Source organism: Micrasema longulum, unplaced genomic scaffold, assembly GCF_059751315.1.
Source record: "Micrasema longulum isolate JH-2025_06_02 unplaced genomic scaffold, ASM5975131v1 h1tg001033l, whole genome shotgun sequence".
Taxonomy (NCBI): Eukaryota; Metazoa; Arthropoda; class Insecta; order Trichoptera; family Brachycentridae; genus Micrasema; species Micrasema longulum.
Window position 1 is genome coordinate 234,229 of NW_028278221.1, and position 27,877 is coordinate 262,105.

Below are 27,877 nucleotides of genomic sequence, written 5' to 3' on the forward strand. Positions count from 1 at the left end.
ATAAGCCCTGTAAACTAGACCTAGACTCGCATATTCCCTGCTCAAAATATTGTTAAGTAATTTTCTCTTCATTGTATACAAACTTAATTACATATTTATTTATTTCTTCTGTGGCTATGATATCACATAAGTCTATGTAGAATACATGATGTGTTATATTTTTTTAAATAATGAAGTCGTATTTCGCTAAAACCGGCCTTAATTACATGAATAATGGAAAATAGATTACATATTAAACAGTATGTAATATATTGTTTTTAAATACCTGCATTTCAAATTATCTCGTCTTTTGCTTAATGTAACAAAAAAATAAATTATCTGTTCTTTAAAAACTATTTTAAATGTTTGTATGTAACATTATGTTCATTGAAACATATCGAGACGGCTTATTAAACTTTTTTTACTACGTCTATCTATCGTGCCAACTTTAATTATTATTGAAAAAAATATTTTGACACTGGAAACAAAAAAGTTACCAAGCGACATGTGGCAATTTTACGGAAGATTCAAGTTTTTTTAATTAATAAAGAATTTTGTATTTTTTAAATTAAATTAGGTAGAAATCACACCACTATAATACGTTTGTATGAGATTTTTTTATTAATTAAAAAAAAACAAAAATGTCAATTGGCTTTACTGAAAAGTTGCTATATGTCGCCTGGTAACTTTTTCCTTTCCAGCGTCAATTTATTTTTCATAGTGGCAACTTTTCTGTAAGTACCTCAAATATTTAAATCTCAACCGCTAAATGGTGCTGTCTTAACTGTCGACTTTACTCCACCCTCAACGTCAAATTAAAACTTTATTATTTCTCTTTCGTATTTTAATAGGCTTATGTGAGAAAAAGTAATCACATCAAAACAATTTAAAATTGAAATAAATTACAATTACAAAAAAAAATCGAACATTATTATTTTCACATCCAGTTATGTGTACCGTGGGGTACGGGTGCCCTCGATAGCTTCGGAAGAAATGTTGCCACAGTAAAAAAACAATATTAGTTTTTTTTTTGTAGATAAATATCTTTTTAAAAACACATATCGGGAAGAAGGAGATTCGTAATACCTCGGTAGGATAGATAGTTCAAAAGTTGAGCACAATATTTTGATCCAAATTGAAAAATTCATATCGAAAATCAAAAGAAAAAAAAGCTACAACACTATTGTAAGCCTTCATATGTTGCCGCTGGCATATCAATGAAGTATAATTAAATAGACACGTTACTAGTGCAAAGAAAATGTTGTTTCAATTTGCCTTCCATTCCTTCATTCCCCAACGGACTTTTATCATGATCAGATGAGATGCTACACAGAAATATGCCGGTGAAAAAAAAATGCTTTGATTGCACTGCAACTGTGAAAAACAAAACAGATATATTGTTTCATTCATAAATACAATCCAATCTATGGAATAAATAGATAGTTGGCTACATTTTTCAACATTTTGAAATCTGCCTGCTCGCGTACATTCTATGGTAACGAGTTACACAGAAATAAATATGAGCTAAGGAAAAATATATATCTATTCTTATATTAATGATTGCATGCATATCGAGATCTGCTATCTCTTGAATTGAAATTGTAGAGGGTAACACAATATTTACTACATCTTCATTGTAGATTGTATAGGAATAACATGTCTTTTTATTATATGTCATTAGCTGGTATAATATAAATGGAAAATGCTATTTATATTTTTTCAATTTGACAAAACTACTGTTCTACTGTGCATTGGTGTGGGGATATACAACTCAATTTCAGACATAATGGTTTAATATAAATCAAAGAAGAGTTTAGGGTGTTTTCAATTAACCTTGAAGATTTGTACTAGAAGTGCTGTTTCCCGGCTGTGCTTGAACCTTGGAGTTGGGATTCCTGTGTGGTTGATGAGAGTTATGGTTAGTATCCCGGTTAGCGTTTCCCATGTGAACAATATGAACGAATCCCATTTCCACATACTTCACGGCCTCCAAAGCTTGAGACAATGATTGCCAACTGGGAGATCCCAACTCTGTCAAAAAAAACAAATCAGCAAATCTATAAGCATTTAAATCTCAAAGATTATTAAAATGATAAATGGATGTGAAACCACTGAGAGCCATAATATATTAATTGATCGTATTGCATGTACATCAAATTAAATAAGTGTCCCATGATGCCCGCCGACTGCGCTACTAACATTGCATAAAAGTATGACGCAGTAATGTAACATGCTGTTTGTCCCATAGTAAAAAAAATCATATCATTGCCATCATAATTTTTTGTAAAATATTTTTCAAAATGTGAAAAGACCTTATTACATGATATTTAAAAAGGATCAACACTGTAAATTGAAGTCATTGCTTTCTGTATATATATATTTTATTTGAATACAATTTTATAACACTGGTATTGCTCAATTTCATCACTTTAATACAATGGCATTGTTTTATTCTTAGTTCTAGACTTCGATGTCGTATACGTTTTCATATACGCTCGAACCAACTCTGGAAGCAGTTATTCCACGGCTATTGGTACAGTTTAAATTGCATTTTCGAAGGTGTCGACTGCTTCTTTTGGTGACAGAGTTTGACCACGCAGTACGTTCTTGATTTTCGGAAAGGTAGAAAAATCATTTTACGGTCTAAAGAAAAAAGCTTATTTGCTATAAAATAATTAATATATATAAAATCTAAAAATAACATTTAATTTTATGTTTTTTATTTTTTCCATAAAATAAATTTATTTGGAGGATGGTCTAGCAATTCGACGATTTGTTGTTTTAAAAATTCTATTGTTTTGCGAGCTATATGCAAACTGGCATTATCTTGGAGGAGGACGATTCGTTGTTCGGGGTTGGTTTTTCGAAGCTCAGCGATAACTTCCGGCAAACAAATGCCGATTGGTAGGCAGTAACAGTTCTTTGATCTTGCAGAGGAATTGTTGCTACATAACCTGCTTTTGAGACATTTCAAAACTACGAGTATCTTTTTGGACACACTTCGAGAACGGATGACTTTTGTCGGCTTTTCTTCACCTTGGAACACCCTAACGATTGGCGTTTATTTTCAGGTTTATATGAATAAATCCATAATTCATCACCACTGAAGATGCAGCACACATTTTTAGAGTTTCCTGCGTTGAAACGGTCTAGAATTTTTGACACCAATTGATGCTAGTGTCTTTCTGTTCTTCGGTCAACAGATGCGGTATCCAACGAAAAACAATTTTTTTAGGCAGAATGCTTCATAAATTATTTTTTTTAGTGTAGTTTTTGAAATCCCCAAAGATGCTTTAATCTAGCGATATGTCACATGTCGATCTTTTTGGTGCACCTGTCCTTGGATCGTCGCTAAGACTCAGACGTCCATGTTTGAATTTGCCATACCAACAAAAAATTGTCGATTGATGTGGCGCTTCATTGCCAAAAACAGAAACCAACTCGACAAGGCATTTATGTTGAGATGATTGCACGAAAATTTTCTCCGCTAATTCTATTTTTCAAATAACTTGTAAACTTTGACAATTCGCGGTAGCTACAACACTATATGTATTGCACTGAAACATTGGATTTAGGTTAACTAAAGATGAAGGTTTCTATGCTAAACTAAAAAGACAACCCTCGTACTTATGCACAAAAGATAAAACACTCATTCTACGGGGTGCAGTATCTATATTAACTTTGTCGTGCAAATTAAAAAATATACATAGGGATTAATTTGAACATGATTTGTCTCAGATATGGATGTACCTCAGTGGGTAAAACCTGTGTCAGATTTTTATATACATATAATTTAAAAATATATGTATAAAGATTTTCTAAGCATCCGTTTTATGTTTTTGTGATCTCTTATCACAGCATTTTTAATTTGCGCTATAAATACATTTCTGCCTAGTATGATGCTGGGCTATATGGTCATACTTCCAGTACATTAAAACGTAGTCTAGACATTATGGAATATACTTAATAAGGATACCCATGTTTACATTATGGTACTTCACCAGAATAAAATAAACAAATCTCAGTAACTGCAATTGCTTTATTCCAGTTTATTTATAAGTTAAATTCAAATCTTAAAAATAAATGTACATGGATGCTGAAAAGGGTAAGGATTTTTTCTATGTAATTAATGCAATGGAATTCATATTTTGTTTAGATTATGTAAGCAATAAAATGAAATCACACTGTGAGATGACGCTCGCGCTTACTGGCTAGCATGATGGGATGAGGATGCAGAAATTAGGTTAAATAAGCCCGAGTTCATTATAAATCAAAATCGCACTGTATGAACATGGTATATGAAAGATAATACAGCCAGCAAAAAAAGAATTCGCATTGTAAAATGAAGGCACAGAAACAATGAAAAAACAATATATCAAAATTTAAGATGTTTATCGCATAAGATAATACAAAATATTTATTTATGACTAACTCGAAATACCAAAATGAAATCATTGAAAGTTTAGAGTTTTTTTTAAAAGTTTTAGAACTATTCATTAAAATCTATCTATATAATTAATACAAACTTAAATATCAATTATACTGTGTTTTTTTTCTTTCTGAATGAGGAAGTTCAGTGTTTTTATTTTTTTTTAAATATTTGTCAATAGACTATTAACTAAACAAAAATAAATAAATTATATATTGTATTATCGGCTCAATGATGTTTTAAAGAATATGTATGTCTGAAATTACTCGGTGTGTGATGTCTCAAGTTCTCTTCCGCTTCTTCTCGGTCAGTTCGGCCGATTGGTCTATTGACGTACCGTAAACTGGAAATCTTTCACAACTCTCTTATTATTAGTTGATTCATATGAACTAGTGACGTGGTTCCAAGTAGTTAGTTTTTATAATTTTTTTTCATACATTTTCAAGAAACTTTTCTGTACAATTCAATTTTTACTGAGCGTAATAAAACATTCTTTGTATCCAATTTCTTGCAGGGCTAAACTTCCTCATTAGAGTTGTGAAATGATACTACTTTATTAAGGACAGAAACAGACGCAGAAGTGTCATAAACACATAAATATTTGTATCTGTACGCAATACTGCAAAATTGGAGAACAGCGCTCACACTAACGAGAATAATAAGAAACTTACCCGGACTAGGATCGATTTCAGCGAGGCATTCCAGGTGGGTCCTTAGTTCGCAAGCCGGGTCACCCGTTCGCTGCATCGCAATAACCAGTTCGTGCACAGACTGCGCAAAGGATTGTGGTGTCTGCAGCTTGTCTATAATGCTCTGCATATGAGATTTATGGGCGGTATCTCCATATAGGAGGGCACTCCACTGGTCAGGGGCAATGCGCAGACCAGCCTCAGTAGCGATTTGAACTATTTGAGCATCATGCTCCCGTCGTAAGGCCTCATATGTTCTAAACTCTTCCTTAAGCTGCATAAGCGATGAATCACTTTCCCGCTTTGATACCTAAAACGGTGATGCAAAAAAATACATTAATAATACATGCATATGTTTAGATGTGGAAGCCAGGGCCATTAGCATGTGTGAAATGTTCTGTTTTCTTTACCGTCTAATTTTCACAAAATTGAAATGATATGAAACGTAAGAGCAAATCGCATAATTGCCTGGGCAAACAGACTTCACATGTCCCCAGAACACTTAAAATTTAAGCTATGAAGATGGAGCATTGCGAGTTGAGCGAATATGTGGTGTACGTTTGAAAGGGGGCGAAATGATATACCATACAAAAAATATATATTACCTTAAAACATGAAGCACGATATAGTAATTGAACCACGTGTCCAATACTTGTTTTCGAAGCTTGCGGAAAATGTGGTTCAAGCCTTTGTACAACAAACATCACTAAAACCTGAAATATATAAATATGAACATTAACCTTTATGTTTTTGTAAATCACATAACATTGTCCTAGATTATGCTCAATGCTTAAGAAAAATTACTAACAAATATTTATTTAAATGTCTATGTAAGTACTATGAACCTTAACATATTAAAAGATTAATATATAACATTTATAATGTAAACATCGGTTATACCTTTCAAAAGATAATAGTAATTTATAGCAAGATATTAATTGTGGTCTAAAGATGGATAGTTTGACCCGATTGACATAATTTCATAACTCAGTGGCATAAACAAACTTTTTTTTTAAATGAATAAACATTTTACCTTTCGGGATAAAGCTGAGCCATCTTCTAAGGCTAATAATACAAGTTTCAATACTTCTTCCTGCATGGCTGGACCGAGGAACTGACAACCTCGGGCTCTTACTGCTGCCCAGAGATTTGCGCTTAATTGTTGAGGATTCTGGATAAAACGAATATCAAAGTTTTTAAATAATGTGCAAAATTCTACAACACATAGTGAAAGCAACTGAACACCATTTAATTTTAAACAAGTTGTATAATTTTATATAAATTAGATTAAGAAGAGGATGATATTACTTTTACTCAAGATGTAATACTACACATATTATATGAAATCCACTATAAATAATAAAATAATGATTGGCTGAACCTTGGAGTTTATAATTATTCTATTATATATGTTTACTAGCGGACCCGACAGACGTTGTCTTGCCCGAACATTGGCTTGCCTGCCATTAGCTGGTTCAGCAAACGTTTTTCGATATTCAAATTTTCGATAAACTATATACTAAGTGACGTTTGACATTGAGTTTGACATTTCAATCTTTTCTTTTCGTCATTGTGTGATTTGCTGTTGCCCAAAGCAAAACCAAAAAAAGTGTGCAATACCTCGTTATCCTGCACCGATTGGCTAAGGCCCGGTTGTATGATCGTAAGTAATAGTAAAAAATCTGTAGTAATAGTCCAAAATAGAAAAAATGAGTTGTTTAATAGTAACTAAAGGTGGATCTTTAAACGTTAGTTAAAAATTCAACCCGCCAATGTTGGTGAGTAAAACATTAATAGTAGAATAATGAAGATGGTGACATTTTTTGACGTTTACTGGTTGTCTTTATTTACTCACGTCTCTCAGTATTATTTTATTTCCGAATACGGAATGGAATATGCGTATCAATGCTTATGCAATCTAAATCGGAGAGTGTGCTCGACGATGACTTTTTTACTTAAAAAAAACGAAAACATTTTTAAAACTATTTGACAGTATTTTTCTACCAAACTTCGGTTGTTCAGTTTCATGACAGTAAATTATTATTTTTTTTGTTTTAAATTTGTTTTATTTTTTTAAATTCAAAGTGCATTAATTGATCGATACTGGAAGAGCTCCATATTACAACTCGTCTATCAGTGGTGTGTTTGAGAAGGATACTGTCTTTCTTTGGACATATTGCTAGACATGAGCCAGACAATCTAGAAAAAGCAATAATGTCTGGCCGAGTTGAAGGTAGGAGAAGCCAGGGTAGAATCCCATATAGATGGACTGACCAAATAAAGGTGGCTACGGGGCTGAAATTTGAGGAGTCAGTACGTCAGGCTGAGGACAGACTGGAGTAGAACAGACTAATTAGAAGTGTTCATGGTGATCACGATCCTCAGCATTGAGGAACCGACTTGGAAGAAGAAGAAGAAATCAGCCTTTACTGATCTACTCTGCTGTGACAATCAATGTTTCCGCGAGTACAATAAAATTTTAGTGAAATTAAAAATAGTTTTTGTTTATTTTTTATTATCTAACATTTATTAACACAAATGTTTTTTGATTATATTTTTCGCGATCTGACATTACGCGGCGACTTCGTCCATGCGTGCGGCGAAAGTGGGGGGTTTTTTGGACACAGTTCGATGTATTCAAATATGATTTTCTGGACCATTCTTAATTCTATGATTATATTATGCCTACATTATAACATTTCAGAGCTTGTTGGATTACCGTATTTTTGTTGTCTTTTTATTTTTCTTATCGTTCTTGTTTTCAAATAATATATTAAAATATTGTTATTTCGATTTTTATTATATGAAATTGTCAAACTTTATTATTATTTTAAAATCGCACGTAAATCGGTAAAGCCGTTTAGGAGGAGTACGGTGACATCACACGCACAGAGGAATTATATATATAAAAGATTTGAATCTAGCTAATGTAAAATTTATTTTTAAATTTTCGATTTGTTGATATAGCCTGCAATTTTGCCAAATGTGGTAAAGAAATATGTGGATGGAGAATGGAATGCCAATGTAAACACAGTGTGTTTAATTGAGTAAACCCTCTACATGATCTATTTTGCAATGACCTCATAAATAACTAAGTAAAAACCACTTACTTGCCAGCCAACACACAAAAAAACATATATTCTTAGTGCTTTCACATAAGCTTAATTTATTTAAAAAACAAAAGATACAAGATATAATTTACGATTCATAGAAATATATAAGTTACATAGGAATGAATTTAACTTATACGGGAACACCAAAAAAAAAAAAGAAAATACCTATTGAAGTTACAAGGGTCATCAGTAAAGTAGTACCCGTTTACGCTGTGCGGAGCGCTGGAAAATAGAGTAGCCGCCGGGCAAGTACTAACACGTTCTGTTGTATTTCAGCTGTCTGTGTGCAACGTTACATCTTGCTGGTATCGACTGTGTTGTTTCTGCGAGTGTTTATAATGTTCAAGAGAATAGAGAACGCCACCAGTTGTGAAGTTAGAGCTGTGATTTAATTTCACAATGCAAGAAATGTGCAACCTTACGATATTCATAGGCAATTGAAGGAGGTGTATGGAGACAATGTTATGGATGAGTCGTCTATTCAGCGCTGGTGTCGTAATTTCAACTTAGGAAGAGAGAACACCCATGATGACGAGCGTTCGGGACGCCCGTCAGTCATTACGGACAAACTGCTGAGTTCAATTGATGAATTCATTAAGAAAAATCGGCACGTTATAATTGATGAGATCTGTGAACATTTCTGTAATGTTTCACAAACAGTTATTCATGAAGTTGTTAAACACCACCTGCATTATGCGAAAATTTGTGCAAGGTGGGTCTTACTTATGAACACAAAACCACGTGTACGGCTGCAGCACTGACGTTTTTGGAACGTTCTTCTGATGAAGGAGACTCTTTCTTAACTCGCTTAGTCACTGGCGACGAAATATGGGCTTCTTATGCAACACCTGAGAGTCAAAGACAATCAATAGCCAAACAAACTGCCATTCTGTCACTACTGGCGTCACCCTCCTCCACGATAATGCCAGGCCTCATATGGCTGGCATAACACAACAACTTGCGCAACAATTCAAATGGGAAACTTTCAACCGTCCACCCTGTAGTCCAAAGTTGGCTCCTTCAGACTACCATCTGTTTACAAAACTCGAGGACTTTTTGGCAGGAAAGAAATTTGAAAGTGATAAAGAGCTGAAAGCAGCTGTGACTACGTATCTCAATACACTGGCGGCGGAGGAATACGACACTGGGATACAAAAACTCATCACATGTTACGACAAATACTTAAATTTGCTAGGTGACTATGTTCTTTACTAATAAAACGTTAATATTTGTTTATATATATACTATATTTTTTTATATTCCCAAACGGGTACTACTTTCCCGATGACCCTCCTATATTTAATTTATTATTCCTATGAAAATTCAATTTTATTTAAAGCAATTAAAAAGTATTACGAAATGGAAAAAAATATTTATGAAGAAAAAAACATATCAAAATTTAAAATAATGGTCAAGACATATGTGATAAACAATTTATAAATTAAATATATTTGTAATGTTATTATTAGAACACACATAACAATATGTATGATATGTGTGTCCTACTTTAAGATTTAAATAAATAAAAAATATTAGATATTTTTTTTAGATAATATAAACGCAAATAAGTACAAAAGTGGAAAAATAATTAAAACAGCGACCTTGAACAACCATCGATTCTGGCCATGAGCACTACTAACATAGAATGATATTATAATAAGTATTGGTTCTCATGATTCATCTACATACTTCTAATTATGCTATAAAAACAGGTTTCCAATCGATGTCTTAACAATTAACAATAACCAGATAGAATTTAGAAATATGACAGGTGCGGTGGTGCAGTTAGTTAGACGGCCAACTGTAAATCTAGCTTTGCGGGTTCGATTCCCACCAGTTACAAGAAAAATATCCAAGATTTTTTCTCAATTGATCTGGGTGTTGTGTATTTTTCATAACTTCCTTCCATATCCTCTCTTTCTCACCAGCTGACAAGCTTCTAAAAATAAAAGCTATCAGGGTAATTCCTTAAACAAAAAAACAGCTTTGAAAAATAATAATTCAGTAGATGACTAACAAAAAAAAGGATTTATGACTGTATAGGCCCGATGCAATATTCACTGGAAGATTTTGTAACTCTAAAATGACTGAATTTGTTTTAGCTTGATGAGACATACAATATTTTACCCACGCCTGCAAATTTTAATTTCCAATTAAAATAGACATTCACTAAAATTGCAGGTTTCTGGGTTACCTCTAGCAGTAAGGCAAGCGAATATATATTTTGTAAAAAAAAAAAGAACTGAAGAAATATCTTCTAGATACTTTATAGTGCCTGTTTATAAATAAATTTGTAAAATATAAATAAAATAAATGTCATATAAACCTGTTTGATAGTCTGTTATTAATTATATTTTTATTTTAAACCACTGAACTTCCTCAATGTCGCCACTAAACAGTTAACTTCTCTTTTGATATTATTTTTGATATGACACTATAAGTAGTCCCTGACTTCCTTTTTATTTTTTGTTCCAGTTAATTGGTCTCTGATCACTCTCTGCGACCTAGAGTATGCTAATGATGCGGTTATAATTGAAAATTAAGTCAATGGTCCTAAAAATCAGTATTGCAAAAACCCATGTACTGTATAATACTTCATGCCTAAAATCCTCTGACTCTGTCAAACCAAGCCATCGAAAGGGTTGAGAGTTTCAAATACCTGGGAGTATATGTTACGGAAAATGGCAGCTTTCAAAAAGAACTGAGAGTGCGGCTAGGAATAGCAGGCGCCACATTCAACAGTATGAAGGCTGTCTGGAGATCAGATATTTACTAAGTGAAAACCAAATGCCTCCTATATAACGAATGCATAACACCTATTCAAAAAAGAGAGAAGAAGTTTACTCAGAAGTTTACTAAAAGAGCAAACTTCTGAGTTTTGAGAATAGGTGTCTCAGAAGAATTTTGGGTGTGCGGTGGTTTAACTTTGTAAAGAATAAAGAAATAGGAGAATAGACGCAGCAAACTCTGGTGACAACCAAATCCAGGAGTACATAATATGTACTTCATTGGATTGAGAAAAGAGGGTAGTGAACTCTTCACTGACTGGGATTAAATTGATTGGATATGATCAATTCGCCGAAATGATTACAAAACTTTTTAAAAGCCTTGAAATTCTTTTTAGTATTAAAGATAGTAGCGAGAAGCTCTATTCGGTAATCATAGAAAAGGGGAAAGGGACAAGACCACAGGATGTGTTCAGAAGATCAGTTAGGATATCCGCAGCAGCATGAAGGGGAGTCAACAATATTAAAAACAAATATTTTTTTATTAAGTAGTCCAGTGATTGGGGATAACCCAAGGAGATTCTAAGCGCTAACGGATTGAAGAAAAAAAAAAGAAAGGTAACCCTCCCTGAAGGGGAAGATTCCAATCGCGATTGCCAAGCATCAAGAAGAGCATTGAAAGTCATTATTTTAATATTCGATTGAGACATTCCGTCAGTTGAAATTAAATGCTGCAGTGTAGAATCACCTATTTAATCAATATTTCATGTCAACCTTCCTGGGAATAGAACTCGGGATCTCAAGCATGTTAGGCGAACATGCCAACTACTGGACTTATTTCTACTTAAGTTTATTTTTCAGGACATTTACCCAGTAGTAGCTATCAAGTCAAAAACATTCATTCAGGAATCTGTTTCTATTTAACACACAGAACTGTATTTTCAATCTGCCAATCAACACGGACAAACGCAGAATAATGGATGCAATTTATATTAAAACATGCAGTCCAGCAAAACCCTTAAATATATGTTATATGTTTTAAAATAAAATGTCCTTTGATTTTTTCATCCTTTTCTAGTAGCTACTGTCTCTGGCCACCTTTCTCCAGATCCCTGGCCTGCCTAACTTCAGTCCTTTTCCACATAGTATGTCCACTTCTTCCGAGGTCTGCCTCTGAACTGGTTCCATTGCGAACCCACAAGATTAGAACTTTTATTTCCTGCTCAAGCATTGATTCATCGCTGCCATTACGATTTACAGAAGTGGAAAATAGTTATATTTTTTACTAAATTTCAGAACTCGACTTACCCGCTGTATACACTTTGTCTTGTTAAATAATTTATATGGTAAAACTTTTTTACGCCATAATTTTTTAATTGCCTATTATGTCCCAACCATATATGGACTAGAAATAATGCCTGTGACGCAGAAAAGTAACCAGAAACTAAAATGCATGCAACGTTCCATAGAAGGACATATGCTCGGTACATGCCAAAGTCCATGGCCATAGTGTAGAGCGTTTGCGGGACGGGGTGCAGGCCAGGCCCCCGCGTGCAATTTGACCACACGGTTTGCGAAAAAATATAAAACATGTCACATTTAAGATTTGACACGTGACAGGTCTCCACAGTGGAAGCGCGGACTTTGCGCGATTTGGTCATGTGTTGGGTGTTAATCATTTTATTACAATGGATGCCAAAGATTTGTATTTCTTGGGAAATTCTTATTTTCAATGGAAAACACTGAGAGTTAAACATGGTACTAATGATATTTATTTAGAGAGGGAAAACAAATGAGAATTTTGCAGAGCTCAACAAAACCTATTTTTTGGAGGGATTAAAAAAATGGTAGGGACGTTGGAAAAAGTGTATTACTCTAAAAGGGGACTATGTTGAAAAATAAATGATTTATTTAAAAATAAAATTAAATCTTCATTCCTAACACGGGTTCTTATTGAACCGCCACCGTAATGGTCCAATCGGTAACTTCCAAAAATCAGGAAATCCACTCAAAACCTAATCTGATACCAGGGAGATTGTTCTGTATCCCTTGCATGACCTGATAGCTATTTGTCTTGGGATGATGTCTAGTTTCTAACGGTTAACTTTCTTCTTTCTTAGTACTTTATATGCCATACAACAACGCTTGTTTGCAAATCTACACAAATAGCTTAAAAGGTTGTGCTGTGCGCGTCAAGTTCAAACTGGTTTGACTTCTCGCAAACCACGAGGTCAGACCCTTGAATCGCACACGGGACCGCGCAAGTGAACACCTGGCCCGCGTTGCAACACTAAGAAATTAGGCGCCGAACCGGAGTCATAGATATCATGGATGGTACGGTAAAATTAAAATGCAAGTGAGCAGGACACTTGACGAGATAAAACGATGACAGGTGGACACCCAGAATAATAAGATGGAGACCATGGGCAGACAAAAGAGGTGTTGGAAAGCCACAAATAAGATGGGCCGATGACATGAACATGGATGAAAAAAGCGGTGGAGAGAACAAATCCCATTTTTTTTATTGTTAGACCGGAAAGAACATTTCCTAACTAGTGTTAGTGAAACTATAATATTACCTGATGCTGAAGGATAAGTTCGGAGACCGCCCGCTCCCCAAGTGAGCGAGCAGCTCGGTATGCACGCCCCCTTCCCTCTTCCTCTGTGAGAGCACACTGCACCAGAGTCACCAATTTCCTTTGCATCGGTTTAGACAGCTTCTTTGCACTTAACCCGCCTTCAGAAAAAAGAAATCTCATTAGAATTTACTTTTTTTTTTAAAGAATAAATTTTTTATACTGAACAATCTGATTTTATTACAATCAATTCTGAATTTCAGCTGAAATAAAATGTATGATATTTGATGAAGTCCAATAACAGTGGTAAACACTTAGCGAATATTGTAGGGTAATTACTCAAGCTAGGTAACTTCAAAATCAGTATTTTTGAGTTACCCACTAAAAACACGTTTTCATATTTTTCTCCATGAATGGTACAAATAGGCAAGTCACATTCTGTAAAGTTATTGTGATTTCACCGGGGATCAAAACCGGAAACCCCATGTACTAAAGCAAGCAATGAGATATTTTATATGCTGAATAATATATTTTCATAATAAAAAAAAATTAAAAAGAAGCAGCCTGAAAAGCAAAAGCGTACTACAGACAATGTCTATTTGGGCAGAGATTTTGGAAATTAATATTATACATTTTTGTCAACCAACAAGAGGTAAGTTAAAGGAAAGAGCTATGAGCAAAATCATCATTTTTGGATGCTACCTCACCATCATTGTAGCTTATCACTATGAAAGGGTTAAAGTTTAGTATATATTTTTCACAGGGGTCATATAAGGTGAAATCCATATTGTTTTCATCCAAATTAAAATAAAGCATATTCTAACAACACTTTGTTAAAGCTATTAGTAGTATTCTTCATATGGACGATATCAAGTAAAACAATTAAAAATAGCGCAGGAATAGACATAACACTCTTATCAAACGCTTATTGTCGACCCACAGTGAATTCTGTTACCAGAGAAGGAGAGAAGGTCTACTTATAGATAGTCTGAATCTGATTACATGAGACGTTCTAGAAAATTTGAGTATATAAGCTAAATCAATTTTGAATAATGAATTGTATTAGATTAAATATTGATCAACCAATTTCAAGATTTCAATCATGGAATATCTAAAAAAATTTAAACAACTATGTGTGATGCTATAATACACATATAGCAATACAAAACCCAGAGTCAAATCAGTGCCATCACTCCTAATGGTGCATAGGGCAAAACTAATGTGAATAAATTAATCCGGACATGTACAGCAAATGCCTGATTCGCCTGACTAATGAGTGGACATTCAGGTGGAAGGAAACTAGTGAGAAGACTTAAGCTGAGATGAGAGGGTGAAAAGAGAAAGGATACAGCGCAGCTATTCCTGGTGACGAATTGAAAGACAGCGGCTGAGGACAGACGAAGTCGGAGGCAACAGTTCAGGAAGGCCAAAACTCTATAGGGGCCGTAGCACACCAGAGAGAAAAGTAAATAAATATTATATATTTTTAAAGTTTGAAATAACCGAATTACTAAATGGGAAACAAGTTGTAGTAACGCAGGATTCGAACCTCGAACTTCTAGATTTTGAAGTTCGCGACACTACGACGGGACCACAGCCCATCTCATTTTATATGTCTTAATCTTATTGAGACTTAATTAATGCATCATCAGGACATCAAATACATGTAATTTGATTGTGGGTATGTATTTGTAACAGTGCCATGATTTTTCCATTCAAAATAAATTACCATTTCCATTATATTTGAGGTAAAGTGCGAGCTCTTCAATACACCGAATGCTGTTATCATAACAGTGCCTTTCTTCTTCCGGGAGAGATCTGATGATTGGAGGATGGTAAGGCTGAGCTGGAGCTGGAACTCCCACAAGTTGGAGAAGGGCGGTGTTCACAACCAGATTTTCTATGTCCGTATTTATTGTTGTCTGAAACATTTTCATCAGAATCTTAGACTAAGTAATTAAACTGTTAATTGTTATGGTGTGTACTTTGCGAGTGACATGATTAAATGAAAAAATGATCAAGCACATGTTTTGGGTAATCAATAATACCTATGTATGTCTAAATTTGTTGCAACAGATTATCTTATTTATATTCATATGCCTATGACTGTGTTATTTATTTCATTATTGCATTACTAGTGCACCGTGAGACTAAAAGCCCTATGTTAAGTGGTACACATATTACCACTAAAAGTGAAGCATATTTAATCATTCAAAAATAAAAACGGAAAAGAAAAAGTTACCAGGCGACATGTAGCAACCTTACAGAAGATCCAACCAAAGTTTTTCATATAAATTGAAAATTTTGTTTCAATCATGTAGGAATCACGAAAAAATAATTTGTAGGTATTAGATTTTTCTATTAATTAATTAAAAAAAACTTTTATTGGCCCTTCTGTACAGTTGCTACATGCTGCTTTGTAACTTTTTCCCTTTTAGCGTCGATATGGATACTAAAATAAGAAAAAACATATGTGGTCAGAATATTTAATTAATCTTGATAATATTATTTATCATTCTTCCCTTATTCAAAGGGCACTGTATTGGTACAATTGCACAATATCTTGGGGTTTTTTTTAAATTAAATTAAGTTTAATTTTACAGCTCAAGATGGTCAGGCCAGGCTTTAGATGAAAATTTACAGAAATTATAAAATACTGTGATGAAAAAACCTTATCGGAAATCGAACCCAGAACTTTATGTGAACTAATTTTCTGACTTCTCTCTAAATGTATTAAATTGGATCCGGGTCATGATTTTACAATGATCGGGTGAACGGTAGCTTGTTTATTTTATGTGGGAGCTAGCTACACACTTATCTAATAATAAATATACATGAATTGTCAATAAGACTAGCATTTAAACAAGGACATGAATTATAAAAGGCCTAGTTTTAAATTTCATTATTGTTTTATCTTTATAAGAAGCCTGTATCTACACATGAACGAAGTAGTGACTTGAAGTAGTGACTGAAACAAGATTTCAGCTGAACACGAATTTCGGTTTCTATTCTAGTTTCGGTCGAAACCGAAACATAAAATAATTTAAAAGTCACTTCGAAACCAAAAAAATTAGGCATATTTAATGTTATAACTTGGAAATTCATAAAATAAGTGTTAAATAAAATACACAATGATATAAAAGGCATAAATCCAATGAATAAACTTGTTTATTTTTAGCGCTTTTGGTTCGTTTTTATGTAATACATATAACTTACATGTAAATATTAAGAAATTACAAAAGATAAATAAGAAAGATCTTAGAACTACTAACACAACAACAAATCGCAAAATCAGTCTAGTTTTTGTTTTTTATAATAGAATACAATAAATAATTATTTGAATGGACAACAATTTAAGATCTCTAATTGTGCTAATATTTTTTTTTTATACATAACCTTTTAATTATTATTAGAATTAACTTTTCAAAAGTCTGCTTGTAAAAAAAGATTAAAAATCCGACAAAAATTACTGTCCGACGGATGCGGATGCTAATAATGTGGATCAGACTCATCCTGATTGCAGGTTTTGACTGAGTCGAAATTTCCGAAAGCGCGGCCGAAATTGGCCGAAACTAAAACATCAGTCAGCCACTACGCTAAAGATGATTGTTTATCATCAAATCAGCGTAAATAACCATTGGTGGATATGCAGTTTTGTGCGCAAATGGATGAGAGATGAGTCACAAAAGAATTGATTTGAGTTACAGCCATTGTATTATTTCAACTGGCAAGAAAGTATAATGCAGCTTATCATCAGCACAAAGTTATAAAAATGCATCGTTTTAGATTCTCTTTAAACCATTTATGTTGACATCTTTCATATTCACATACTGTATTTAAACCAACCAATTCCGATATCATATTTTATTATAAACTACTCGAATATAAATAAGTAGCTTCTTTGTTCATCAAGTTGTAGATCTAGAAAATTCTTCTCGAGATAGTCTTAAAATGGCAAATATAATGAAGTAGATGATTAGATAATTACAATTATACGAACCAAGGTTTAGGAAATACTATACCTACTATAAAATTAAAAGATTTGCATACAGTTCGGTGTAGTGAATACTAATTATTTTGACAGCAATTAAAGAATACCTCTGTTTTATAAATACATATTTTAATATAATTATTGAAATCAATAATAAAGATATATCGTTTTCGTGATTTCATGTGAGATTCAACAGGTTACAGGAATATGAATTACTAACTGATATAAGGGGGGAAATACAATCGGGCCATATTTATATCGACAATTAGAAAACCCTAGAAATTTATCATACTGAAGAGCAAGATCCAACAAAGACAATAAAATGTGGGCAGTTAATAAACACGATGGGTTCATTTTACTCGCATTAAGTACGGTGACTGAATGAAAATATGTTTTGCGGGAGTACAAAGGTCACAGTATTATAAATATATATTCACCTGATCGAATGGGCATTGTTTCCGATGAAGATGAGCCAAGCAAAGTTTGCATACCGTGTGTCCACATCCTAAACTTATTGGACTTCGGGGAGCAGACCCGAATTCTCGACAACAAATAGGACAAGTGAGAAAATCGGTCCATTGTGGAGCCTGGATTGGCATTATCCTGTTTGCAAAAAGTTTGAATTTACTTTAAATGAAATCACTCGTAATGTTACAGCTAAATAGTTAAAATACATTTACAAAGGCTATATGTATCATCTTGGCAAATGACGTTCTATCTGCCACCTAGACAGCTATGCGCAGAATAATATTTAATATTACACAGCGTAATGAGAAGACATTAACAAAAAATAACCAAAAACTAATTTATCAATAATATACGTGAACGGTACCATCGAAGTCACAAATTACCTTGTATAAAAACACTACTAATAATCATCACAACAACAACACTATCTACAGACACACAAGCCCTCCGAAAGACGAACCCATAGATTATGCCACTTTTAGAAGAAAACAAGAGGAACAAGAACAAATTGAATGAACACTGCTTAGATTTTTCTCGAAAAAGATTGTTTCCGGTTGAATCGTGGTTAGATAGGTAGGTACTGAGAAAAAATTATTGTTTTGAACAAAATTTTATTCACCACTTCTCCAGTAAGTTTGATTAGTTATTGTATATAATGTACCCCCTTATAAATTAAACTATTATGAAGAGTGCACACTGATTAAATGCAGTTGAAACTTCTATAAAATTATTATTTTTAGGATCAAAAGAATGCACTTTTGTTTTTTGTCATAATAAAACATATAATTTTATTTTTAGTCCAACTTTGCGATGAGTTTATGAGACTTAGGTATATAATAAATAATAATGTAGTCAACTTTGTCTTACTCATTACCAGATAAATGAATTCTGAGCTTTTTACGACTTCTAATAATTTCAATAGATTCATTAAGCACCAAAAAAACTACTTCTCAATAAAAAAAAGTTTAATAACATTAAAAGAAAAATAATAAATCTTACAGAATTTTTCACACACTTTACGTTTGAAATTTCTGTGACCGGGTGGATGAAGAATATAGTTCTGTGTGTGAAATATAATCACAAACTGGCTACTCTCCAGTAAAAATCCAAACAAATACAAATCGTATAAAAATAAGCATGCCTCTTAGTGTAAAGGTTGGCATCGCTAGGTTCCGGGCTCAGTTGCTAGCAAGGTCAATGTGAAATATTTTTTTTTACCCAACAATATCTCATTTTCTCTCAAGGGGCACCTTTAGTGCAAGACTGAGCACTTTATTTACGACAAACAAAAATGATCCGATTACGATAAAACTGGAGTATCAACGCATTACCCTATGCATCGCCGGTAGAGGAAGAATTGATTAATAGAAGTTTTGAAAATTCTTTTTTTTTTCTTACAATTCCTGATAGTAAATATAAAATAATGTTAGGAGCTCATTATAGTAACATTTAAATTAACAGAACTGAAATAAAACACTACAACCTCAGAGTAATATTTTTCTAGAGAAGCCCTTAAGCTCAATTGCATAGAACAAAAGCGTCCCAAATTTTTGTTTAATTTTTAGTTTAACAACAAAGTGCAACGGACGGTTCCAATTTGCGCTTGCGATTCTTGACCTGAGTCCTACGGCCCGTTGTATTGCTGTAATATGTAGCTTACTTCGTGGTTAATAATCATAGAATGGGTTTTCCCAGTATGGGCGACCCATATATATATTAGCCATAGGCGTGTTATTACTCTAAAACTACAACCAATAAAAAACGAGTAGGCTTGTTAAAATATATTTTTAAAAAAAACAAATCAGATCGCGAGTTGTTTAAATCGCAATATTAAAAATATAAAACATGGTGGAATCGAAAAACACTGTAACCTATTTTTTTTTTTCTAAATCCAAAAAACATCAGAGAAAAAACTTTTTTTTTTCATTGCAATATAGATATCTACTGATCTCAAAATTATAATTGCATATACCTTTTCAATCTTGTGTTTAGAGTTTAGACAGTAAAGAATATGAACATAGTAAAATAAAAATCGCAGTTTAGAAATTGCTTACATTTATTTAATATCACTGTAGTACATATTGAAATCTTATAATTGAATATTCTTAATTAAAATGTAAAATTCGAGTTCAGGGCCGGTATTATGAATCTTCTCTACCCCTTAGGGAGTGATTTATTTGGAATGTCGGCCTCGTGGTGTAATGGTCAGCGCGTTTGCCTACCATACAAGATGTGTTGGGTTCGATTCCCGACATGGTTGATATGAAATATTTTTTTAATGGGTGTTTTCACACTAGAATATTTCATAGTCCCTGGACTGGTACCTGAAGCGTAAGACTGATCACATTACCTTCATGTAACAAAATTGATCAAGATACGCTGCAATTGGTGTACCAATGCAGTGCCCTATGCACCGTTAGGTGCTGAAAGGTAATGATGATGGTGATTAAAAGTCATATATATAAAGACGCGAAATCAAACATAATTATTTTCATTTAAAACATTATTGCGGCCTTAAGCATTACCCAAAACATTTAATTAAGTTGAATTGACCAAACCACATTCGTTTTATAAACAGTTTTATACATCATTAGACGTTTAATCATCAGTGTGGCTATTAAATGAAGCAAAGTGCAGTTGCATAAAAAAATCCCCAAATTAACCACTCTCTAGGGGATAGAAAAAATTCGGAATACCACCCCTGCTTCTTCTTCTGCGTCACAGGTGCTGCTGTTACAATTACTTACTTGAATGATGAGGTCATCAATTTTTTCATCCAAGGTATTTCCATATTTAACGAAACAATGAATATTCAAAAAATGCTTAAAACTAATAAATTAGGTAACTAAATACCTATTTTATGTGCCTCGGCATGGAAAAGGCCACCCCCGTAAGTAACAATTCTAATTTTCATAAAACATTTAAGTACGCTTCTCCGTTCGCTACAATATATATTTTTCTACAATAATTTCACGGTATGTGATGCATTTTTTTACGCAAAACCAATCGACATTTAGATTTCCCTTTAATATTCGTGACTACCGTCAATGTCTTATACTATGTCTTCTTTAAGTACAACACTTCTCAGTGTGGAAACTTCTTTTCAAACTTTATAAAAAATGCACCTTCGGAGCAAATAGCACTGATGTCAAAACTACCAAAAGTTTTTGTAGAGCGACCTTTTCTTGTTTTGCCTGGAGTTTAAATTTTACCCCTATTTATTTGGCTCTCATTGGAAACTCACCTGATGGTACTTTCTGATTAACTGGCGAACAAAAATACAACTATTATAGCCAACAATATAGTAGTTCTGTGTAAATAAAATACAAATGTAAAACACGAATCCTGTTGGCGGTGAGCATTGAATCAACAAACAATTCTATCTTTTTTAGCTGACAACACTCGTCTAGGGATCTGGTTCTATTTCTCAACATAGAACCGTATTTTTTATACGCCTGGACATGGAATTACAATGTGACGGGTAGATATTTCTGGATTGCATGCATACTATTCATCGACATTGAGTGGATAGGTAATAAATTTTAAATTATAATATACCTACGCTTAAATGTACAGTAAAACTCCAATTTTGCAGATTAATGACTTCCAGACGTTATATGGATATGCAAAAATCCGGATAGTTGGATTAACCATTAAATGAAGGTACCGTTCTGAAAGAAACCGCAAAATTTACACTAAGTTCACATTTTTATTGTTTTTAAAATAAAACAGCGGATGGGAATCACATTAAAAACTTAAATAAATATGTCCAGCAATGTTAATTACTTCGCCGGGGGCCCTTTTTTAATTATTATTTCCTGAAATCGATCCGGATATTTCGCAATACGGATGACTGAAGTTCAGATAAACGGAGTTCTACTATATTAAAAACGGATTAGTAAAAATAAAATAACCACTTAAAATTAATAAAAATGTAGTTACACTGTTTTGTCTATTGGCTGACACATTACCTACTTTTATGACTTATTTATTATTATCTGTCAATGAACCTTAAAAACATAACCTAAAAAAATCATATATAAAACGACTACTGAAGCGGATTACTTTATTTGTCAGAATTCCTGAATCTTAATTCATTAATACAAAATAAATCATTTACACCAGACACCGATAAACAACTCAAATACGTACTACATAGAATTAAGAATAGTCACGTACTATGATAATGTATTATTTTTCTGGAGACGCTGCGTAAATTGTTCATTTTAAATCAAACTTCATGAAGGAATAAGGAATCATATATTACCCCCATCGAATCAACAATAATTACAAAACCAATTACTAAAATCACTCGTAAATTAAAAAATTAAGCGAAAAACACATGGAAAAAATATATTAAATAATATTAATTTTTGATAACTTATATTTTGAAAATGAAATAGGCAATGTTTTTCTCTTCGTTTTTAATTTAACTTTTGAGTAATTTCCAATAAACATGTTATCGATGCCGACAGAATTTGTTGCTACTAATGTTAAAATCAGGGTCCTGATTCATTTATCTTCAAGTTTTCTGTATGAAAGGCAGAATATGCATACAATTTTTTCTTCTAAACATGTTCAATTAATTCATGCAAATATACTCATTTTCGTACACAAATATCGGTTTTTCTTTAGACAGTCGAATATAACTCTGTTAACTTTCCATTGTAATCAGGAAGTCAGTGATCTAAATGTTTTTTGGCAGAATTTTGTAGCTTGAAATATCTTTTCAAGGACAGCGTTGTTGGTTGGTGAGCACTATAGAATAATGATCAACGACTCTTGCTGCTGCAAATTGACGAATTAGGCTTGGAGAACATGTGGCTCCAGCAGGACGGTGTTACCGCAGGCACCTACAGCACGAGTGGCATTGGGCATTCTGAAGCGGACATTTTCCGACTGCTTTTAGGCAACAATATTTTGAGTTTGTCCAAATTTTTGTAGACAAGGACTGGATTCAACTCCCTGGGGAGCTGTTAACATTAACATATTACAACATAGATGAAGAACAGTTTAGAGAAGGTAATATAGAAGTCTAGGCATCTACAAGGCTTATGACCTGTCATTGGCTGATTTAGGTGACCACTTTACACACTGTAACATTCGCTCTTTAACTTCACAAACATCAACAGATGAAAGAATTGAAGGAATATAGATGTTCAAATATGGGCAGAATGGTGAATGTTACACAGTGAGTAAAGTGGCCACATAAACCAGCCAATGACAGTTCATAAGCCCTGTAGATGCCTAGACTTCTATATTACCTTCTCTAAAATGTTCTTCATCTCTGTTGTAATATGTTCATGCTTTTAGGTGATTTGCACGGGCCCACAAGATAACCAGATTTGACTGCTCCAGCAGTGCAATTCTGAAAGCTCTCTATTAGTACGCAAATTACCTCTAGTAACCCCTTGAAAGCGTTAAGAATTGCACTGCGGGGCCCACATTACGACGGGAGTTATCTTCAATAGTTATATACAAAAAGTAAAATCAGTTTTCAGCTAATATTAATACCAAAAATACTCAGATTATCAAATCTTGTTCTGACCCTGATCAGCCTCTTTAAAATAATGGGCAGAGAGAGCTCGCATCCCGCCTAGGGATTGCTGGAGCAACTTTTAACGCGATATGTCTTGTCTGAAACTCTAGTCTATACTCGGTCAAAATGAAATGCCAATTATTCAACTCTTGAACAATGCCAGTACTCCTATATGGGTACGAATCTTGGCAACTTACCAAAGCTCAAAACACCAAACTTCTGAGTTTTGATAGTAAGTGCTTGAGGAGAATACTAGGCATAAGGTGGTTTGATTTCATAACTAACATTGAAGTGCGAAAACAGACGCAGTAACCTTCTATGACGAGCATCTTGAGGATGCAGCGGTGGACTAGGCTTGTACATGTGCTGTGCATGCCTCGGGACAACCTAAACCTGAGTTGCCTCTTCTTTACACCTGCGGGCTCTTGCCGTCCTGGAAGGCCGTTGTTGAGTAAATAACAGCATTTATCGATACTATTCCTGGCCGATTACCTTTCGTTCCCATCCTTCCTTTGACCCATCCTTATGGTACTTACCTAACATCAAGATAGAAGGAGTTCAAAATTAGAAGATTCGGATTTAGAACAAAAAACAATACAACATTTTTAACTTCACATAAAATCGGATAAAAAGTGGTTGGATTTGTCGCGCGTCGTTAAAAACATTGTTACATTTTATAGTTCATTTTGTCATCCAGTGCCAGAAATTTAAGAACATTCAGACCATATTAAAGGTAGGTATCCATTCCATGTTCCTATCCTTTCTCAAATATTTCGAAATCACAAAACTGAATGAAATTCGTTTTTCATTTACAGTCCGCCTTTTCATTAACAGCCGTTGATGACGATCTTTTGGGTTTACCTATCAAAACTAAGGGACTTTGGAGGAGGCGAGAGTACTGGCTAGCCATAGTCTCCTGGCGGCGTTTGATGATGTTGACATGCTCCATTTAGCAGCAGATGTGGAAAAAGAAACTAGATTTTTTTTATACGATAATTTTAATATTTGTATAAACATTTTAAGTATCTACATTGGTAACATGTAATTATTGAACAAGTTTCTGATAAAAAAAGTTACAACAATATCCACATTTTCACAGAAAATTCGATTTTATTTTATAAACAATTAAAAATAACTTTTTAAAATTTCCTATCGAAGCCCTGACTTCTTTGTTTTTTTTTTAAGTCACGACTCTATATGAACAAGCCACAGATCTTGGTGGTCCAAAGGAGAACATTAGATTAAAAGTGGGGAATTAATGGCCAAAAGTTTTAAAGTCATAGAAAATGCTGTAAAATGGGCCCAAATATGCATAATTTCTGGAATATCTGGTATGAATGGAACAAAATCTAAACATATAAATGAACAAATTCAACAAACGGAACCAATATTTTTAATTTACATTGTTACTGCCTTATGAAATCGAGTGAGGACTTTTGCACCACCTTGTATGTATGTTCACGACATTAAAAAATATATTTATGCTGCCAATCCCATCTCTCTAGTTGGGTATTGTGGCTTCTTTGGACACCTGTAGTCTTAAAGATTAGAATTTATGTTAATGTAATAATTGTTATTTTCGTATTCTTGAATAATATGTATGCTTCCACTTTCCATTATGTAGGCCTCATGGAGTCAGGAATATGTAAGTATTAGTTTGTAATATGTACCTTTATATAAATAAATAAAAAAATATTCTCCTTTGCCTTTTTTACATACAATGGTTCACAAGGCATTGCAATTTAAATCAAATTAACAGCGCTATCTATTTAGCAATCATAAAGTAGTAAGATGTTCAGTTTCATGCTAATAAAATTAATCAATTCACTGAAATGAATATTTTTTCTAGCCAAAGAATTGAGGCCAATGATAAAAATTTTAATTTCATCATTTATTCATTATCTTAAATAGATTATAAAATTTAACAATGTGTGACTGCCTGAAAATTTTAAGAGACCCACTGTATCTCAATTTTTGTGAATTTATTTCCAATATTAAATTTTGAAGTTAATGTGATTTCCTTTTTGTTATGAATGCCTCAACTAAATAATTGAAAGAAATGGGCTATTGGATAGGAAGAGAGTGTTCTCAATCCTCAGGTTTTCGAATGGTCCACCGAGGATGCGGCTTCTTTTGTGATATAAAGCTCACATTTACATAACACGTGTAGAGGTATTTTATCATCTACACTGCAGAATCTACACCTAGAAGTTTCAGAGAGATTAATTCTTGTTAGGCGTTTGTTCTCCTTCAGTAGTTACTTCACATGGTGCTAACCAAGTAATTTTTGCCAGAGTATACTCTGCATCCGGGCCCTAGAGCTAAGTTCATTACAAGGAGCACATGTTGTATATTTATAGTAAATATTTGTCGCTTCGCATAATTTGCTACGGGTGGTTGATTTTATAATGAAGTACAACAATATTCACTAGTTTTTGTATAATCCTAAGAAGTCAAAATACAGAATTTGTCTCCAAATATTTATCAATTATAGCCTCACTTTTTGTCTTCAATTCTGTATAATAATATATAACATGGTATTTGATCATGTCAAAAAATATTAACATGATTATTACAGTATGTAAAACAGTTAGTAAAAACAAAATATGTACAAAACTTATATTATGTAGGTTAATATATATTAAGTCGGTCATTTTACGACAAACGATAACATGAAATGTTTTCTGACACAAAAACCCAATTACAATTTAGAAAGTGCAGCTGATTTTTTATTTACTATAATAGTAATTACAAAACAAAAAAAAACTGTAAAAAAGTGTGAATATTAAGTAAAGTAAATAAACATTTTATTATTATTGTTTTCTTTAGTTAATATGACATTTGTATATCAACAAATATTTACAGTTACAGTATGCTGAAGTTACTGTATGATAAATACACGGAAGGTTCTGGGTTCGATTCCTGGTGAAAACAAAAGTAAATAAAAATATGAATTTTCTCAAGCCTGGGTGATCTGCGCTGAAATTCAACATTATTACTGGGTCTCCTGGTCTCTTATGATGCAAAAAAAGAAATCATAAATGAGTAATGTTTAAATATCTCGTAGTCTAGTGGTTAGCGCATTTCCCTGCCATGCAAGAGGTCTCGGGTTTGATTTCCAATAATGGACACAGAATATTATTTTAAAGGGTGTTTAAATAAAATACTTCAATAGTGTGAATATTTCACACTCCATGGACCAACACTTAAAGCGTAAGACTCTTCATCTGGCCTGTACTTAAGCAGTGCCATACTCACCACCATAAATTGATGATTTTAAATATGTAGATATTGAAAAACAAATCAAGCGCAGGTGGAATAATATAAGAGTTACGCAAGAGAAATGAGACAGATATTTAAAAAGTAAAGTATAATATTATAACAGGCCTTGAACAAGATTCAATTACTTTAAATTATTTGACTTCTATAAAAGGCTTTCAATATATTTAAAAATAATTGGCAGACAGTTTGCGCCGAATTTAATGGAATCTGGCGCTCCGTCACTTAGGTTAAAGAGACAGGAATATACACATTTATAAATGAACACGAGCATATTGTTCTCCTCTCTCTTGTAAGCAAGTGTCTTGTTCCTTGTGGCAACTGAGCCTATGGTGGATTTGGCTTCGCACCTTAATGTAATAATTAATAACAAACTGTTGTGATGTTGGTAAACTAAGAACTATTAGCAGTAATTTTTTACTATTTTTGAACCATGCAACAATTGAAAGAGTTGATTTTATTAGGGATCTTGGCATATTTTTTGATGATAAACTTACATTTATCAAACCTATTGACAAGATCTCAAATGAGGCGCTAAGTATGTTGGGATTTATCTGTAAATTAAAAAATATCACACCAATAAAGTCACTTTATTCTGGTTAGAAGTCATCTAGAATATATTTCTGCAGTCAAATCGCCCCATTATAGTGTACATTCTGATTCGCATGAGTGCATCCATAAGAAATTTCTAAAATATATTAATTTTGAACTAAATTACAGCAGATTTATTTCATTATAATCAATTGTTATCTTTGGAAAATCTTTCAACTTTCCAATAGAAGAATTTTAACAGGCCTAATATTATTATAACTTTATAAAGTAATCGATTCATTCATTGACTGTTCGTATGGTCATGCAATTTTATCATTTTTACTCTGTATTTATATGTAATAATATTTTATATTAAGGGTAATTTATGCCATTTATGTGAAAATAATTTTTTTTTTAAAATTCAGTGAAATTGTAACATAACGCTTATATAATTTTTTTATATATATATCAGACATGCTATAGTAAAACAAGAACCTAAATTGGATAATTAAAATACATTTACAGGCCGCCCTCGACTATCATACATTCTACTTTTG

General features: G+C 33.1%; 1 protein-coding gene across 3 annotated transcripts in view; it reads right to left on the reverse strand.

Annotated features, from left to right (window-relative positions):
- roq (RING finger and CCCH-type zinc finger domain-containing protein roquin) overlaps positions 1-18,442 on the reverse strand; it is a 30,925-nt gene extending 12,483 nt beyond the window's left edge. For 2 of the 3 annotated variants that reach the window (XM_088232884.1, XM_088232883.1), the window contains exons 1-8: positions 18,355-18,442; positions 17,941-18,106; positions 15,242-15,434; positions 13,516-13,673; positions 6,131-6,268; positions 5,703-5,810; positions 5,080-5,407; positions 1,813-2,010 (exon numbers count right to left, since the gene is read on the reverse strand). In XM_088232884.1, the coding sequence (XP_088089010.1) occupies positions 1,813-2,010; positions 5,080-5,407; positions 5,703-5,810; positions 6,131-6,268; positions 13,516-13,673; positions 15,242-15,434; positions 17,941-18,102 (1,285 nt within the window). In that variant the 5' untranslated portion in view covers positions 18,103-18,106; positions 18,355-18,442. The remainder of the gene's footprint in view (positions 1-1,812; positions 2,011-5,079; positions 5,408-5,702; positions 5,811-6,130; positions 6,269-13,515; positions 13,674-15,241; positions 15,435-17,940; positions 18,107-18,354) is intronic. The other variant, XM_088232885.1, reaches the window with a different exon arrangement.
- Between the last annotated feature and the right edge of the window lie 9,435 nt (positions 18,443-27,877).